Here is an 18,017-nt window from a genome sequence, read left to right on the forward strand (position 1 = left end):
CATTAAGAATATCAAGTCGACGCTTGGAAGAGCTTAGCAGAAACTTTCATTTTTAAAAACATCTTAAATGGATAAGGTTCTTATATAATAAACACTTGTTTTATAATATATTGTAGATATCAAGTATTCATCATCGTTTAACAATTCCTTCCTTCAAAAAAAATCATTCTTTAACAATGACTAATCTTTTTTACTAACCATATACGAATTTCTTACCATTAAAACCAATTACATGTTCGCAACAAAATACTTTTAAGGCTCTGTTAATATTACTAAACACTTTGAATTAATTAATTATTATACTTTATATTGAAATACACTATTAGTTATCAAATATTTGTTACCTTTTTATTGAAGGAGGATATTTGTTACCTGTAAGTGTATCGATTATCTGCTATATAATTATAATATGTTACCTGACCAAAAAAAAAAAATTATAATATGTTATTTTGCTAAAAAACAAAAAGAATTTTATTATGAGTTAAAGTTTTTTCTTTAAAAGAAAGGTTATTTTTGAATTGTTGAATGAAGAAAATGTTACATATAATTGACATATTTAAAACAATACTTTTATTATTAAACTAAAGTAGTTAATAAACTTTTATTATTAAAGCAAAAGGTTTGCTAAAGAATAAACATCAGATCAAGTTCGTCCTAATAAAATATTTCCGATAGATTGTCAAAAAAAAAAAAAAAATCCGATAAATAAATTTAAGCTAATCCTCCAGACAAAGAAAAAGAAAAAAAAAAAATCATCCTATAAAGAAACAAGTAACAAAAAGTTTTCAAATTGCAGCATTCGTTCCATACAAGAGGGATATAACATTACAATGACTGAAATTCCCATTGTCTTTCAACAGTGCACCATAGTATGTGAGCAACAGACCAATTATCGTAATCTCCATGAAATCTGCAGCCAAAAGAACCAAGTCCTAATTTATCAAAACACTTCATTTGGACCTCTTTCTATACAACCAAGTCAATAGTATTTGATAGTTTAAAATATGATAAACAAACATTCCCCACTCCAGCAAATTTGGGACAAAAGAGCACAGTCCCAGACATCAAATGATCGTTGAGAACAATGTTGATGATTCCCCTCACATCAGTAATACAAATGAACTTATCAAGCTTTAATACGGACAACAAATGAACCTGCCAAATAATGTGTAAAAGGATATTGATCAGAGAAAAATATGTAAACAAGATAAATGGTCATGCATTGGTTGACAATTTCAGAGCAAATAGAAAGATTCTTTGAACTGTATTTGACACAATGAAGGAATTTGCATGCTGCATGTAACGGGTCTGTCATGAATGGATAGGGCAAAACACACTTAATGTGATGACAATGACAACATGGCTCCAGGTATAAACTGAATATGTGAATGTCATCAGACTTTCAAATCAAGCTGAATCAGTGATAATATTATTAGTCTAAGATGCATGCAAATAGTGAAGTTATGTTCATGATTTACTGAACACAGACCTGAATCATGAGATGCTCCTATGTGTGAAGACAAAAAAATGTTTGAATTGTTAAATAAACAAACATGTGTAAACATGAATTTTGCATAAAAGCGAATATTAAACATCCTATACTGAAGCAACCAATGCAGGGGCAGGTAGAATCATACACTATCATAGCATTCCACTTTACCATCAGCACCTTTTGAATAATTTTATTCCATAATGGAAAGAGATATACAGATCACAAATAATAAAGGAACTTATATAAACTAAAATTTTGAAAAGAAAAAAAAAAACTTCAGGTTTATTTCTGACCAGAGGGTGAGACTTGGTGCATCAGACAAGCTGATGTTTCCTGATCACAGAGATAGTTTTGTGACCCCCTCGGGTCTCCACTCATAGGGCTAAGGCTAAATACATCTAATCCATATCAGACCCCCACAATAGTAGAAACCCCATGCCCTAGGCTGCCCCTTCTTGGTTTTTTACCATAGAGAACCAGTCAATGATGAAAAATGATTCATCTATTTGCAAAAACATACAAGTTAGACATGATTGAAACACACACAACTTCACCCAACAGAGATTTGATCAATAAAACTATAGGCTTAAATGCAGTTTTCTCCCCATATGTTTCAAAACATTGCGATTTTGGTCCCCTAATAAAAGAAAAATTCCCTCTATACTTAGAGAAATATGCTCTTTTGACCCTCTAACTTTAGGGAAATATGCTCTTTTGGCCCTCTATCTTTAGGGAAATAAGATCTTTTGGCCCTTTATCTTTATAAAAAGTTGCGATTTTGGCCCCTGTTTTGGGACACGTGGCGTCTTTTTAGCAGCTTTGTAACGTTTTGTAAAATTATAAGGGTTAAAATTGTTTTTTTTTTGTTAGGGGGCCAAAATCGCAACTTTTTAAAAGTTAAGGGGTCACAAATGCACTTAAGCTAAAACTATATCCAAAATCTGACAAAGACACTTTAAAAAGTAATGATACTCTCACACTCTTGAACTTCTCACTGTAACCCATTGAGTGTGAACTAGTCTAGACCCTATTTAAACTTTTCCAAACAGATCAAATTATTCACATCAGACTTGTCACATGCAAATTGTGCATCCAGAAAACACTAAAAATGAAAAGAAACTCTTCACTATCCTTAAAAAAAAAACTTCTTGTGTGTGTGTGAGAGAGAGAGAGAGAGAGGAGGAGGAGATGGAGGGATACGCACATGCTGGAAGGCTCGATATGTCTGCAGACACTGCACAGGGAATTCCCAAGTTGGAAAGAGCTCCTCTAATGATCCCGCATGGGAAATAAAGATGCATGCTCATCGCCTGTGCTGCCTTACTTTCAGCCGTAGGTGCAGAATAATCCTCAACTGAACTAACATTATCAGTGGATGGATCAACCGACATTCGTGCAAGCCACGGAAATTTATTATCTTGCAACACAAATGTACCCTGCAGCAGAACCAAATAACACAACCATCGAAATCAGAACACAAAAATACCAATATATATACATTCAACAAATTCAATATTCATCTTAAAACTCACCCTATGGTTAGTTTTCAAGTTGTCTATCTGCTTCTTAAACACCTCAGACCAAAAATCCTTGCAAATGAACTTGATTGCCTCCAAATGATCACCAAACCGCGGCCGCTCCATTGTATATCTGAATTACACACATCACATTTAATCAATTCATTGCAATTTCACCATAATTTACCTCAGTTATTTCATTTTCTCGAATTACTTCGTGCTTCATGGATAATAACTAATCAACCATATTTTAACCAATTTGACTACAATTTCATGATAATTCACTTCATGAAAAATATTTAATATCAAGAAATAGAATAATCCTACTGTGGTGTGTGATAACAGATCTAGATGAAGAAAGAGATAATTAGGGTTTGGTAGAACCAACCTTTCAGAGAGCTGTTGACCGACCTGATAACCAATGGCTTCGATCCTGCGAGCAGCAAGTTCAGGTTTATTGGCATAGAATCGATTGCAATAACAAGCAACCATCTCCGTCATCAAGCTATCAACGCAACTCTCTGAAACTTCCCTCACCATTTTCACTCTCTCCGAAACTATGAAGAAAATGGAAGAAGAAATTGAATCAAATTGTTTTTTGAACTCTGATTCTGAATCTCACTACAACTCGCTACTCATCATCGTGTTTCCTTTGCCTCTTCCAGATCCATATAAGGAATTTCTATTACCACCCCTTTTTTACTAATGCACCTTCATTTCTTTTGTCAAAGAAAAAAAAAGCCAAGACCAAAAAAGAAAAGGAAATGACTGAACTATCCTAACACTTATATGCATAATGTCATTAAAGAGTAGCTTATAGATCTCGCTAGCATTTTTATTGTCTTCACGCCTAGTGTGATTAATTTGAACTCGTCAGTTTAAACTCAAGGTTACAGATACGGCAGACTAAAGTGGTAGTTCCCCGGTTGCATTTAACATTTCTTGCAACCATATTAACAAGAGATATAGAGTGAGTATTCACAAATACATTCTCTATATCTCAGCATGGAGCGCATCATAATTCACAAGCTTACGAGAGTCTACCCCTTCATCCATCGGCTATCTAAATCGTGTAACAATCTTCCACTACATGCAATGTTTAATTTGTCTTTATGTGTTATCATAATTAAGCTTCACTCATGCCTCTTGAAAACTTCTTCCAACCAACCAAAATAGTGTCTTACTAAAGGGGCACTAGATGATGATGAGTGCAACTATCAACGCCTTTTGCCGAACCCCACCACCACCACATTGGTAATACATAAGGAGTGTATGAGCCATCATCCACGTGAAAGTTTGATTTTATGCGAGCATTTCTACGCCCATATTTTCGTCCACTAATGCTCAAAAGGTTGAAGGTCCTTTTTGTTGAGTGGTATAGGTACTTTGAATCGAGAAATGACAAATATTAGTTCCTCTCCGATCGATGGCATCATGGTCCTCTATGATAGTGGCCGCTGGGAGGTCTAGGATTTGATGAACGGTGATAAATAATATATTTTTAGTAAGAAAGTTCTCGTCTCGTTCACCAGCTGGAATTAATATTAAATTTTTTATAATATTTTTTCGATAGAAGATACCTCAACCTTAAACATTAAGAAATATGGAATGGAAGGACTGGTTTTGTCGTGTGTGTGTATAATTTGACCAGGCCCGGCCCTTAGGGGGTGCAAACAGCTCAATGGAGTTGGACCTCCTTAAGGTATGAGCCTCATTAAAAAAAATTACAGCCCAGTTAAGAAATATTAAATATATAGAGCGAGTGATAAATATCATATTTGCGGAAGTGGGGTAATGGTATAGTTGCAGGCTGGTATAGCCTAAGTCTCTAGTTCAACACTCAGGTTCCATGTTTTCTTATTTACTTTTCCTTTTTGCTTCTTTAATTAATATTTTTAGTATGAGAGACTTTGATTTAGACATTATTTTTTATATATTTGAGGTTCATCTATCCTCTCTTCAATTTAGCCAAATTCTCCTAAACATATTGGATTATATATTTACAAATGAAAACATAATACAAATTATTTTCTTCTTAGTTTGTTAGAACACTTGTAATTTTTGACTCATACTTATTGTATAAGATAGTTAAATTCTAACAACAAATATTATATTTTTTTTTATGTGAAAGAACAAACATTATAATTATTCTCTAAACAAAAAAACATAATAAACCTTTTATTTTTGGCTTTGTACAAAGTAAGAAAAAATATAACCTAGAAGATTGATAAGGATATTCGCTTAAATTGTATTTTTATTTTGTTGATTAGAATATTGATCTTTTATGTGTTAATTACAATAAACATTTCTTTTTTAATCTTTACGGATTTTATTTTCAATTTAAATAGATAATTGCTCTTATAAAAAAACTATCTTTTTTATTTTATTAGGAACCTCTTTTTACATGAGAGCCGAGCCTCCAATTAACTAAGGACGGTCTTAAATTTGACTAAACTTTTATTTACATAAAGAGGAAATTCTAATTGCTAAACAATTAAGAAGTTATAAACATTTTAGTTACGAATTTCAAATCACATAATATAGTCTATTGAGAAGAAGAAAAAAAAAAAAATTATTTGGTGGAAAACTGGTAAGGAAAGAGAAAATGAAAGAAATTATTTGTGCTAATTGTGGTATTAATTACTGAAAGTTCGGGGAGACAGTTACAAAGAAAAGTTCCACGTCATACATCTCATTCAATGATGTTATGTTAATGAACGAATCCCCAATCCTTCCACAATAGATGGACACCACTCCAAGCTTCCTCATACCCTTGTTATTTCATTTCCTTATGATATCTCTTTTTTTCTGACATTGTTTTGTTTCATCGCTTCTCAGGTAATTACAATAGTTATATTTTATCAAAGATATTCAATAACCAATTTCTTTTATATCTTTAGTTTCAATTCAAGGAGATAAATATTCATACCTTTTAACGATCAAATCACAAAGCAAGGTAAGCAATATCAACGTATCAATGACTCGATCACCTTTTAACGATTATTTTTAATTTCTTGTTTTGTAGATGGATAGGCGGAGAATGTATGATAGGCAACAAAGCTCAACGGGAACGCCAACATCACCGTCTTCACCGGTGATGATGTCGCCATTGAATCGACATGCTCGTGCAGGTTCCACAGGTTCTGCCATGAACAACATCGGGAGAACACAAAACAATGCCACAAAAGCCGCTGCTCAACGACTTGCACAAGTTATGTCGCATCAAACAATTGATGAAGAAGAAGACGATGACGATGTTCCTCTTGACTATTCTGCAATTAGTGGCACTAGAAGCATCGGACTTGGTGGTGGAAGAGCAGCGCGGCCTCGCTCCCCTGTGGTAGCTATTATTTCTTTCTTACTTGTATTTATATTGATATGTTGTTGAATGTTCATTCATCCAATTCGATGATGTTGTTGCATTCTATTAGACAGTTAAGAGTACTCAAGAACAACCTCCACCAATGAGACCTCGTTCACCTATGGTAAGCTTCATGCGAGTTGAATTTACTACTAATCACATTATTTTGAAAATTAGTATGAAATTTTGAAACATCTAATTTTTGTGTTGTTTCTATTAGTCAATTCGCTCTACTCAGGAACAACCTCTATCTGCAAGATCACGGTCACCAATGGTATAATTGGCTTCAGTAAATAGAACCGCTTAAATTTTAGATCATAGTTTTTTGTTTGGAAATTTGAAACTTGTGGTTTGTTGTTTTATTAGAAATTTCGCTCTGCTCAAGAACAACCTCAATCTGCAAGACCTCGTTCCCCCGCACCAGTGGTAATTGGCTTCTTCAATCTCAATTTAAATAAAGTTTCAATAGATTCTTTATATTTTTTCATATAAAGTTCATCGTTTTAAAGTTTTACTTACTCGTTCAAAATAAATAAATTACTTATTGAATTCATCAATTAACGGCACATTTTTTTAGTTTTTTAACAAAAAATTTAGAGATTAAAAGTATAAAAATTAAAGGGTCCTGCTAACCGATGGGCACCGGTTAAACAAGAGAATTATTACCATAAAAGGAAACTGCTCTTGACTTTATTATAAATTAATTACACAATTTCCTTTTTCATATCTTTAACCAGTGCCCCGGAGGCACCAGTTAGCATTTCCCAAAATTAAATACACTGATAGAGAGACGAACGCGTGAAATTTTCGCTATTTTTATTGTGCTACATTTGTAAATTATGAAAGGTATTTTTTATGAAATTTTGATTTTGATTCAAAGTATAAGTATAGATAATTGTGACTTTCAAATTATAAAAAACCCAAAAAATCATAACTATATTTTTTCAATAACAACAATAATATAGTACATATCATATAAATTAGACTTAATTGCAGTTTTAGTCCCCATATTTTCACCAATCTACATAATTGATCCTTCTATTTTAAAAATTGACGGTTTTTGTCCATTCATCAACTAGTTGATAAAAAATATGGTGAAATGACGTGTTTTAAATGCTGCTTTTAATGAAATTTTCTTACAATTTAATTTATATTAAATTATTTTTTAATCACGAGATCATATATCACGTTATTTAAAACATATCAAATTACAAATTTTTAGTTCTAAAATACGATCGAGGGACCAAAACTGTTGGATTTTAAAATAGTGGGATAAATTATGCAAAATGGTAAAAATAGAAAACCAAAACTGCAATATGAGACTATGAGTCGTTATCTTTTTTAATTACATCAACATTATAACATTATTATAGAAAAATTTATTTATGAATGTAATTAAAATAATAAAAAGACTATTCCAAAATTCCTCATTCCTTTGTATATATGTAATAGATTCAAAGCTAGCTCGAAGACACATAAGTGAGATTGGTAATGCACCATGCATAAATTTGACTTATTGAGAAATAGTGTGACTATCTTAACTGTGCATTAAATAATTAGCCTAGATATGAATGTTACATATATGTTCCTTAATTGGAACAAAAATATAGAATTTTGATCTTGTTTTTATTAGTCAGTTCGCTCAATTCAAGAACAACCTCAATCTTTAAGAACTATATCTAGTGTTCGATCGTCTTTCTCTGCAAATACTGCTGAGCAAACTCCACCACGAATCTCCACGCATGCCAATCAGGGGGAGCAACAACCACCCTCTGCTCGTTCAACAACGACAAATCGAACCTTTGATTTGTCTCCCTCTGCACGCAGTTTAGCTATGTCTCGATCGGCTCAATCCAATAATGTGAACAATGATCAACCTCCATCTGCTAGAGCAAACTCAGGGCGTCCTAGTGGACTTTCTAAAGTAGTTCCCTTGGTTCCGGCTAGTGTACCTATCACACTTAGGCCAGCCACTTCTGGTAACATTCCTCAAACAGAGTCCATTTCAGATGGCAGAAAAGACAGAAGGTAATATCAAAAAAATTCTTGGTCTTCTTTCTTTGCATTTTGGGTTTATATTATTCTTCTTGGTTATTTTCTATATCTTTCTTATTTATTTATTTTGAAAATGTCAATTAGTATATTAGATGAACGAATAGTTCATGCAAACTTCTTTCATATCAAACATTTTTGTTTTTAATAATATGTATGCATGCCATAAAACTACGAGCTATAACATTGAGGTTCAAAGTTTACCTCTAAACACGTGTAATGTTATGCATTTTTTGTGAACATGTAGATTGTCACTTGATCTTGGGAGTATGAAAGTAAGAGAAAATTTGAATCCGCAACAACGTTCTACCACTGAACTTGAGGATGAGGTATGGTCGATGTCATTGATAAAACAAGGGTTTTTTCTATCATGCAATATTTGCACACGTTAAGAAGTTTAAGGTCAAATGCATCTAAAGGTCCTTTAAGTTTTTCGTTTTTTTCAAAGTGGTCCTTTAAGTTTCAAAAGTCCCAAACAAGTCCTTTTAGTTTTTGAATCGTTTCAAATAAGTCCTTTTAAAGGATGATGGTGATGATTCAGATGATAGCAACAAAGAGCATTATCCACCATTTATCATGCCTAAAAAGATAACTAATTTTAAGTGGGTGTTAGGAGTCATATTTGGTACCAAATATGAGTTCAAGAAAGCAATTACCAACTATATGCTCTCTACAATAGGACTTGTTTGAAACGATTCAAAAACTAAAATGACTTGTTTGGGACTTTTGAAACTTAAAGGATCACTTTGGAAAAAATGAAAAACTTAAAGGACATTTAGATGCATTTGACCGAAGTTTAAATTAGTAACTTTGACTTGGAACTTGTGTTTTTTATATTAAATATGTAACATTTAATCAATAATTGTTGGTTTTCAATGAAAAATTACTACTTTTAGTTACCATAACATGTGCAATATTGCACATGTTAGACAAACCCATAAAACAATATTAATGATTATTATACTTATGTATTCATAATTGGGTTATCTCAATGTTACCAACAAAAGCAAACAGTCTTGTATTTGCACTTATTTTTTTCTTCCACCCCCTTCCATGTTAGTGCATGCACTTGCATTTTTTTAATCTTCAATTCCCTTGTTCGTACATAATTGTTATCTCCTTATAGGAATCTACTAATCAGATGTAAATTCTAATGCAGCTTGATATGCTACAAGAAGAAAACGATAATTTACATGAAAAGGTGACAAGATGCAACATATTGAGTAGTTTATTCTCTATATAGACATTGTAGTTTTTTTTTTTTTTTTTTTTTTTTTTTTATACTTTATCCTAGGTGCTTATAATTGTAACATTGAAATTTAGAAGAAATAATCTCACATGAATTTTGGTTAAATTAGATATGTAACCGGCTTAACTCCCCCCTTGAAACATTGGTTATTATAACATCAATTTTTTCTTCATACTTAGAGGTGGTTATGTTTTGCATACACCTTTTTTGGGTATGTCATTCTTACATGTGCATCCTCAGCTTCGACATGCAGATGAGAGATGCGAGGAAGCTGAAATGAGAGTTAGGCAACTAGAGCAACAGGTAATACATTTTTTGAAACATTTAATATGTGCATGTTGCTTTGACAACCTTTCTTTCATTATTTGTCTTGTGCACAAGTAAACCATATTATAAACAGATCAATGACTAAGAACTTAAGTATACAATAGTATCATCATACACAGAGAGGATTAATTCACCAACATGAATATGATATTCATTTAGCCAAATACATCTGATCAAAAGGCGGTCAAAAAAATCATTAAAAAAATAATATTCTCTTTGTATAAATTTGACATGTATTATGAAAAACAATACATCTATAAAAAAAGGTTTAAATAGATTTTTTGTCCTTGTAAATATAGGTCTTTTAAATTTTCGTCCCTGAAGTTATCAATCCTTCCATTTTCCCATTGCAAATATTAATTATTTGAAAAATGGTCCTAATTACATTTGATTAGAACTTCAGGGACGAAAATTCAAATGACCTATATTTGCAGGGATGAAAGGCCTATTTAAGCCAACCACTTCGTCCAATCATCACCTGCCACATGGGCACCACGTCGTTAATGGCAACCCACCTAAGCAAAAATAACCTAATTAGGACCAAAAGTCAAATGATTAAATTTTGCAGTGGTAGATTGAAAGTATTAGTAACTTCAGAGACGAAAATTCAAATGGTCAATATTTGCAGGGACGAAAGACCTATTTAAGCAAAAAAACTTGAAATCATATAAGCATATAAAGTATACAAACTCATTGTAGAAGCATTTATCTTAATTTATCATTTATACAACTACGTGCATAGGAAGTTTGTCAACAAATAAGTTTGATTTTAACTAAATATTAGTTGTATATATTTGAATACATCAAAATAATTTACAATGACATCTAAGGTTGTATTACTACACCATAAATTATATCGTCAAACATATTAAGTAACATAATAATATATCTTAAATTAAATATATTGGTATAGAAATAGTGCTTCAATATTTTGAGTCTGACAAAATATTTATATTTAGTATCAAATGTCCTAATTTTTCTCCACATTTTCCTTACAGATTGCTAATCTTGGCGAAGGGGTAACTTTGGATGCTCGCTTATCAAACAGGTAAGTTTAATACTGAGACAAATGGGTATGACACAAAATCGACCATGAATAAAATCAAACCACAAGTGATCATGTAAGCCCGATTTTCCTAAATATTTTCTATTTTTTGACACGTGTTGATTTTTCTTTTTCTTTTCAGGAAAGAGCTGCAACAAAGAGAGGTTTGTCGACTTTTTCTTTTACTAACAATTACCTTTTCTCTATGCATTCATCATTATATCACTATACTTATAGAGGACCGTATTAGGTTTATATTCCTAGTAGTTGTGTGCCTATTACTTGTGTATCATTTTATCAAAGATATCATTATAGTCATTACCATGTTGGTTTGATCTCTACTTTTACATAATTTGGTACTTTTTTAAATAAGATTAAATTAGTTTTGGGTTCCTACAAATATAGTGAATTTTGTTTTTAATCTTTGTATCCATTTTGTAGTCCATACAATACAAAAATACATTTTTAAGTCCTTAAACGAGTGACTAAAAGTATATTATTTGTATTATGTAGTGTCCATATACTTCTCTGACTCCAATGTCATCCTCCGGATAAATTTATATAATCCTTTAACAAATTGTTTTATCTCAAATAAAATTATTTTCTTATAAAAACTTAAAAATCCACATCAAATTGAAAATTACCTTGCAAGCCTAAGTACTTATAATCAAAATGGTCAAGAAATGATATTCACACATTCATATAAGAGACGCTTTTGCTACAAGCTACATTTGCTAATTTATCTTTAATATACATGTTTCATCTCTTCGCAAAATTCCTTTATAAAGTAGTGCAATGAGACTCCCGACAATGATTAAGTGGACATTAATTAATTATTTTAATTTTTTTAAAATTGTCACCTCCTTCTTTAAAAGATAAGCAAAAGCTTTTCAAAATTCTGAACTATAATTCCAACAATTAAGAGGCTGATTAATACCATTCTATTTTTTACAGGCTGCTATGGGAATTCATTCAAAGAATCATGGAGGTTTTCAAGGTGGTACATCACTTCAGACGAATGCTGAGGTATCCAAAATTTTACCTTGTACATCATATGGTTTTGTTTTATATTCTGATGTCTATAAGCAATACACTCATAAATTAAATTTAAATATCTCATATATAGGAGGCAATATCTACATTGGAGAAGTTGCAACTTATAACTCAACGAATGATACTCACATCAGAAGAAATGGTTAGAATTTTATGTTGTTAACGATGGATTTAAATTAAAAAACTTATTTTGTTTTGTGGTTTCCCTTTTGGTCTCTTAGGAAGAGGTTGTTTTGAAGAGGTGTTGGCTAGCTCGATATTGGAATTTATGTGTTCGACATGGTAAGATCATTTAATTAGGTTTTCAAATATAACAATGTGTATTTTATGATTCGTTTGTTTAAATTTTGAAGAATGTAAATTATATACATATAATTTATGGATATTTATTTATTTATTTGATAAATCTCAAGTTCAACTTATTTTACTTGCATCTCTGTTCTCTATTATGAACAATGCTACCAAGAAAGATTCTTGACTCTCACACTCTATAACAAACTCTTATCAACATGCTTTATTAAGAAGACTTTAAGTTTTTATTTTGTAGATAGATGTGTAATTAGCAATAATTGAATTTTCTATTTATATTTTTTTTAAGAGTCATGCTATTTAGCACGACAGATTTCCACACACGACATGCACGAGTAGTTGCGTGGCTCCCTCATGTTTCTTTACATTAAATATTAATTAAAATAATTTCAAAAAATTCAAGTAGTTTGTTTGGCACAATACATGTCGTGCCTAGTTGACGACAATGAGTGTTTTCCTTTTTTCAAAGTCACTCTTTATTAATAAATGAAAAAGGAAAAATATTTCACATTCTATTTGATGACAATAAATTGTATCATAGGTATTCATGTTGAGATTGCCGAAGCAAAATCTAAATATTGGTCTACTTTTGCACCTAACAATCCAGTTGATGTCGTATTGGCTGCAGGAGAGAAGGCGAAAGTTGAAACAAGTAATGTTTATATAGTACGTTAGAATCTTTTTTTTTTTTTTTTGTATTCCTATTTTTATTATTTGTGTTTTTTATGTTAGAAGAATTCACAAGTTGGAATATACTAATTTTAAATAGAAATATCATTTTTTTAGCTTATCGAAGTTGTATTTGACCTAAACACAAAAAACTCGATTAAAAGCTATATCTTATTCATATATATTTAAATAAAAAGGTACAAGTTGTATGATAATGTTATAAATTTATAAAATAAATAAACCCAAGTGGTCTATGTATAAATATAATTACATATTATATCACTTTGGTTTAGATTCATTAAAAAAAAATCACTTTGGTTTAGATTGAATTGGATATGTTTTAAATTAAATTTAATGTTTGATCTAGCTTAGTAACAAAAGTCATTACCATTTTTTTTTATATTATATTTTGGTTTTTATGATTGTCGATTAATCAACTTTTGAAATATTTATTAATATACCCCTAGAAAGAATATATATATGAATATGTACGTTGATATTTAAAATAATTGAGTGCTTAACTTTCTCTCAATTTTTGAACTACACTGCAGATCTCGATTTAGAGGATATAGAATATCAACGCGATTTGAATGAACTTTCTGGTGAGGGAAATATTGAGAACATGCTTTTTGTTGAGCAAGGCTTGCGGGAATTGACTTCTTTAAAGGTGTCCACTAAATCTTTTATTTTAAAATTTTGCAGCTATGTCCTTCATTGAGACAATATTATTATGGGTTGGTTAAGTTAGCTAGACAACGGTTAGATTAATTTTTTTTACTGTTTAGTTGCATTTAGATATTTATATATACATAGGGATAAACAACCTTATAATCAATTTCACATTTTTTATTGAACAAGATTAATGAACACGCTACTTCATATTCCTCTAGTAGTTCAATTTGGTATCAAAGGTGTGAGCCTAAAAAAGTGAACTCTTGTTCAATGTGGTCTTCCTTAATGATTTATTTTTTCTTTACTTCTTTTAGCACATTTGCTTTAAAGATCTTTAAAGATCAATGCCATAATTTTTACCTATATTCATTGTCATGGGATTTTCTCGTTTCTCAACCCCTCGTAGGGAAAGTTTTCAAGTGTAATATATTCCTTAGCTACCGCTAAAATATGTAAGACATGTATGAGAGGTTCAAAGTGATCTTCAATTGAAAATGAAGTTGTTAAGTTGTAAAAGGTTTGTTTTAGTGTAAACTGCATTTCACAAAATCAAAATCCTTTCAAAAAAGAAGTTATTTGCTATTAGATTATGTGTCTCGTGTTTTAGGTGAGACTTTCTAGTCTTAATGATACATGACACTACACTTGGTGCTCCTCGTCTAAATTTATTTGGTTAAAACCCTCCAACGGTCAGAATCCTTTACGGATAGTGTTTTCCAAATAGTCAATCCTCTCTAGTAAATAATCAATGTTATGAGCATAAGCCCAAAGAGAAAGGCCAATTTAAAAGATTTTCCTATTAGGTTAGAGACCTATTTAGCTAATACTTCTCAATGTGAGACTCCTAAGTCTAACATCAGGTCTCAAGATCTTGCATAATATATTTGTAATGAATGTATTCAGAACTTCATGAGTAGTTTGCAAAAGATATAAAAGTCTCATGATCTTCATAAACAATGAATAAATTCATTGATTATAAGTCAAAACTTATACACAAAAATTTCCTGCATTATATAAATAGTTGATTTGATAATTACAAGCTCAAGTAGAAAAAGTTGGAGTGCAACTTATTGATCAATCGGACAACGGTTGTATTGGCTTGAGTTTATCTTTTTAGGGTTCTTTTTCATCATTAAGTATATTAATTAATTGGATCAATGATTTAAGAGTTGTCCCTCAAATTTTTCATTTCTCAAACCTTTTGGATTTATACACCAGGTTGTCTAATATATTTGTACTAGCAACAACAACATTCAATGTGAATTTCATTCTTAAGAATGTACATTTCATCCCGAGTTTTCCTCTCAATATAATTTCGGTTAGGTACGTGTTACAAGAAAATGCGTACTCTTTATCAAAAAGGTCATCCTGATATAGGACAGTCGAGAACTCAAGGGTAAAATCTGACAAGGAACGGTGAACTTGACCTTTATAAAAATTACATAGTGTTGAAAGTTTCGCGTTGAATAATGATATGACCTAAATAGTAGTCATAAATGGTTACATGAGAGGATGTTGATAGTCTTGCATTAGATAGTGACATGGCTCGAATAATGATTATAAGTGGTGGACATTTCTTACCTAAATAATTATTATAAGTAAGGATGAATTCCAAAACATGTGTTACTCTTTGTTGATCATAACAATGACTATAAAGCGTTAATTGTTCTGCATATGAGTTGATTTATGTTAAGTTATTGAAGAAAAAAACCCTCATAAAGTTGGGATGCTTGGCATATACCTCTATAATTCTAACATGTATAGTAATGTTTGATCCAAGGTCTTTCGTTTTTATGGAGCTATCATTCTTCAGTAAATTGGTACACATTTTTTTTATCCTTTGTTAGATACATATCTTGAAGCGTGTCATGACATAGTTATAAGGATCCAGTTAAACTTTACCTTATATTGTGTTAAAACATATCTCTACTATAAAGTAAAATTCACGTTACTACACCAACGACATTGAATGATTTGAGCTCAAATTCTACTAATATGGTCGTATAACTTTATCAAATGATAAGAAATATTTTAGAAAAATTTAATGACATTTAGTAGTATTCTCTTAAAATTTATCGATGTGCATATAAAGAAAATAAAATCATTGTGTATTGTGTTCATTTACCAGTCGCAATTGGTAGTAACCAAGAAGCACAAAAGAGGTCTTTCCCAAATCAATATATTCATTGTAATTTTTTTTATAGGTAGAGGAAGCATTGGCAATTGCATTGGCTCAACATAGGCGACCAAATTTATTAAAAGCTGGGTTTTCAGGTGCAAAGTTCTATAATATACATGTGTTAATTTTATATTTTCCAATGTAATTCTCATCTCATATATATTTACACATGTATGTACATATTTTTAAAATTGATACTTAGTGAGTTGCATTTGTTTATTGGCTTTTGTCTTTTTTATTTTTTATTTTTTTTTGTTATAGATGACTTGAAGCTTCCGGTTGAAGGGCAATGTGATGCGTTTCGTAAGTTTTCCATGTTACCGTTTACATTTTCAATTATCATCATGTGGTAAAGTGTATAAGTACAATGTTGGGGGAGTCGTAATATTGTCTAGTAGTATTATGTTTTTGACTTTATTCATGTTTAAACTTATGTGGGATCTAAAGTAGCATTAAATAAGACAATGATTCTGACGTGTTATAACTCACTCACTCACTCGAAAGTAATTTTTTACTTCCAGAATTGAGCCAGGAGGAGGCTCAAGATGTAATTTTTAAGCAGGTACATGCATGCAATTGCAAACACATATTCACGTTATACTTTTATCCTTACTATATATCTTACAAATATAAAAATGAATATGTCACTTAAGTAAGCTACCATGCATTTCTAATTTCAAATTAAATTACATTTGATTATCGACTGGTTCTTTCTTATCCATCCATCATGTTTGTATAGGCATGGCTTACTTATATATGGAGAAGAGCAAAAAGACATGAAATAGAACCAGAGATAGCCGATGAGCGATTGCAGTATTGGATCGATCATAACTCTAAGACACCTACCTCACAAGATGCAGTTGACGGTATTGTCAATCTCATTCACCCTATATATTTTAGTTTGATTCAAATCTTAATCACTATTACAGTATAGGTTCCATCATATCGACTTTTTTTCTGAAAATTAAGACAATATTTACCTATTTTAGTTCTGTCTCACTATTTAAACATAACTTGTATTTTGTACTTTTACATTGCACAATAAAAAATCGTGATTTCATTCATGTGATTTAATATTTATCTATTTACTTTAGATTTATGTTTGTTTGTTTAACATATTTCTTGTGCAGTTGAACGTGGACTTGCAGAGATTAGGAAGTTGGGTATTGAAACACAACTATGGGATGAATCTCGCAAAGAATTGGAACAAGAAACTAACAATTCCAAAGCGCTGAGTCGTTCTGACTTTTGATGATGATAGACAACTAAAATAGGTTTTTTCTTTCAATTTTTTATCCTTTCACATACAATTCTAAGGTGAAGTTGTCTATCACAAAGTCTTGGATGAATAGGTTACATCTTTTAAGTGTATTATATTTTGTAGAAACAATGTTCTCAATTTTTATGATGTTGTAAAAAAAAATACAATGTTAATAATAGATTACAATCATATTATATTTTTCTTTAAGAATTGCAGTTTATACGGATATCATCACTATTTACCCTTCTAAAAATATAGCGACTACTTACTAGAATTAATGTAGAATATCATTAATAATTACTTCTTACAATAATATTTTATTGTTTAAATTAAACCAACCTTTTATTAATGCAATTTTTTTACTGGTTCTTTATCAATTAATTGTCGCATAATAGTTCATGTTTCATATATATTTTTAATTATAAAAGTTGCGGGTAGATAAAGGCTAAACCTAGTAAAAGCAAAAAACGAACAAAACAACCCAATAGGGTTCATGATCACATAACTCAATCCGAAACAAATTAATATGCATCATGCACAATCCAATGCACTCACGTACGAATACGAAATCAAATTGAAAGTAATGAGGTATATAGTCGACGGGTATCAAACCATATCTTCAAAGCGGAGAGTAGATCCCATCGTCAACACGCTAACTAATAAATCCACACACACAATTGTTTGTTGCGATGAACAACAACAAATTAATAGTCATTTCTGGCCCATATTCTATTACCAAAGTGGAAGCAGACATGAAGCTATGAGACATACAAATCTCAACAAATCTAGAACATCAAAGGATCGTCAACCAGGAACACAAAACACAGTCGG

The 18,017-nt window shown here is 31.1% G+C and overlaps 2 protein-coding genes across 2 annotated transcripts; one reads left to right on the forward strand and one right to left on the reverse strand.

The window, feature by feature from the left end:
• Positions 1 to 758: 758 nt before the first annotated feature.
• LOC11423174 (trafficking protein particle complex subunit 6B) lies at positions 759 to 3,753 on the reverse strand. The gene is made up of 4 exons (XM_024771531.2): positions 3,398 to 3,753; positions 3,025 to 3,142; positions 2,697 to 2,928; positions 759 to 1,155 (listed from the first exon to the last, which is right to left on the reverse strand). The coding sequence occupies exons 1-4, from the start codon at positions 3,547 to 3,549 to the stop codon at positions 1,127 to 1,129; spliced, it is 531 nt and encodes a 176-aa protein (XP_024627299.1). The 5' UTR covers positions 3,550 to 3,753; the 3' UTR covers positions 759 to 1,126.
• A 937-nt stretch (positions 3,754 to 4,690) lies between these two features.
• LOC11432261 (coiled-coil domain-containing protein SCD2) lies at positions 4,691 to 17,396 on the forward strand. Its single transcript, XM_024771124.1, has 21 exons — positions 4,691 to 4,711; positions 6,035 to 6,349; positions 6,441 to 6,494; positions 6,591 to 6,644; positions 6,737 to 6,796; positions 8,004 to 8,398; positions 8,670 to 8,751; positions 9,582 to 9,623; positions 9,912 to 9,974; positions 10,997 to 11,046; positions 11,186 to 11,207; positions 11,998 to 12,069; positions 12,170 to 12,238; positions 12,318 to 12,378; positions 12,947 to 13,071; positions 13,640 to 13,741; positions 15,951 to 16,020; positions 16,187 to 16,228; positions 16,447 to 16,487; positions 16,665 to 16,791; positions 17,056 to 17,396. Exons 1-21 carry the CDS (start codon positions 4,691 to 4,693, stop codon positions 17,175 to 17,177), a joined length of 1,989 nt encoding a protein of 662 aa, XP_024626892.1. The 3' UTR covers positions 17,178 to 17,396.
• Positions 17,397 to 18,017: the final 621 nt, after the last annotated feature.

The sequence above is a fragment of the Medicago truncatula genome, chromosome 7 (genome assembly GCF_003473485.1).
Source record: "Medicago truncatula cultivar Jemalong A17 chromosome 7, MtrunA17r5.0-ANR, whole genome shotgun sequence".
In the NCBI taxonomy this organism is placed as follows: Eukaryota; Viridiplantae; Streptophyta; class Magnoliopsida; order Fabales; family Fabaceae; genus Medicago; species Medicago truncatula.

What these genes read in the sequence shown, in the direction of transcription:
- LOC11432261 (XM_024771124.1), top strand. Translation starts at nt 4,691, where the DNA reads ATGGAGTTGGACCTCCTTAAG. An exon ending in CAAGATCACGGTCACCAATG is followed by an intron (nt 6,645 to 6,736) that starts GTATAATTGGCT and finishes TTGTTTTATTAG; the next exon opens with AAATTTCGCTCTGCTCAAGA. An exon ending in GATGCTCGCTTATCAAACAG is followed by an intron (nt 11,047 to 11,185) that starts GTAAGTTTAATA and finishes TTTTCTTTTCAG; the next exon opens with GAAAGAGCTGCAACAAAGAG.
- LOC11423174 (XM_024771531.2), bottom strand. Translation starts at nt 3,549, where the DNA reads ATGGTGAGGGAAGTTTCAGAGAGTTGCGTTGATAGCTTGATGACGGAG. An exon ending in ACTTGAAAACTAACCATAGG is followed by an intron (nt 2,929 to 3,024) that starts GTGAGTTTTAAG and finishes GTTCTGCTGCAG; the next exon opens with GGTACATTTGTGTTGCAAGA. An exon ending in CATATCGAGCCTTCCAGCAT is followed by an intron (nt 1,156 to 2,696) that starts GTGCGTATCCCT and finishes ATTATTTGGCAG; the next exon opens with GTTCATTTGTTGTCCGTATT.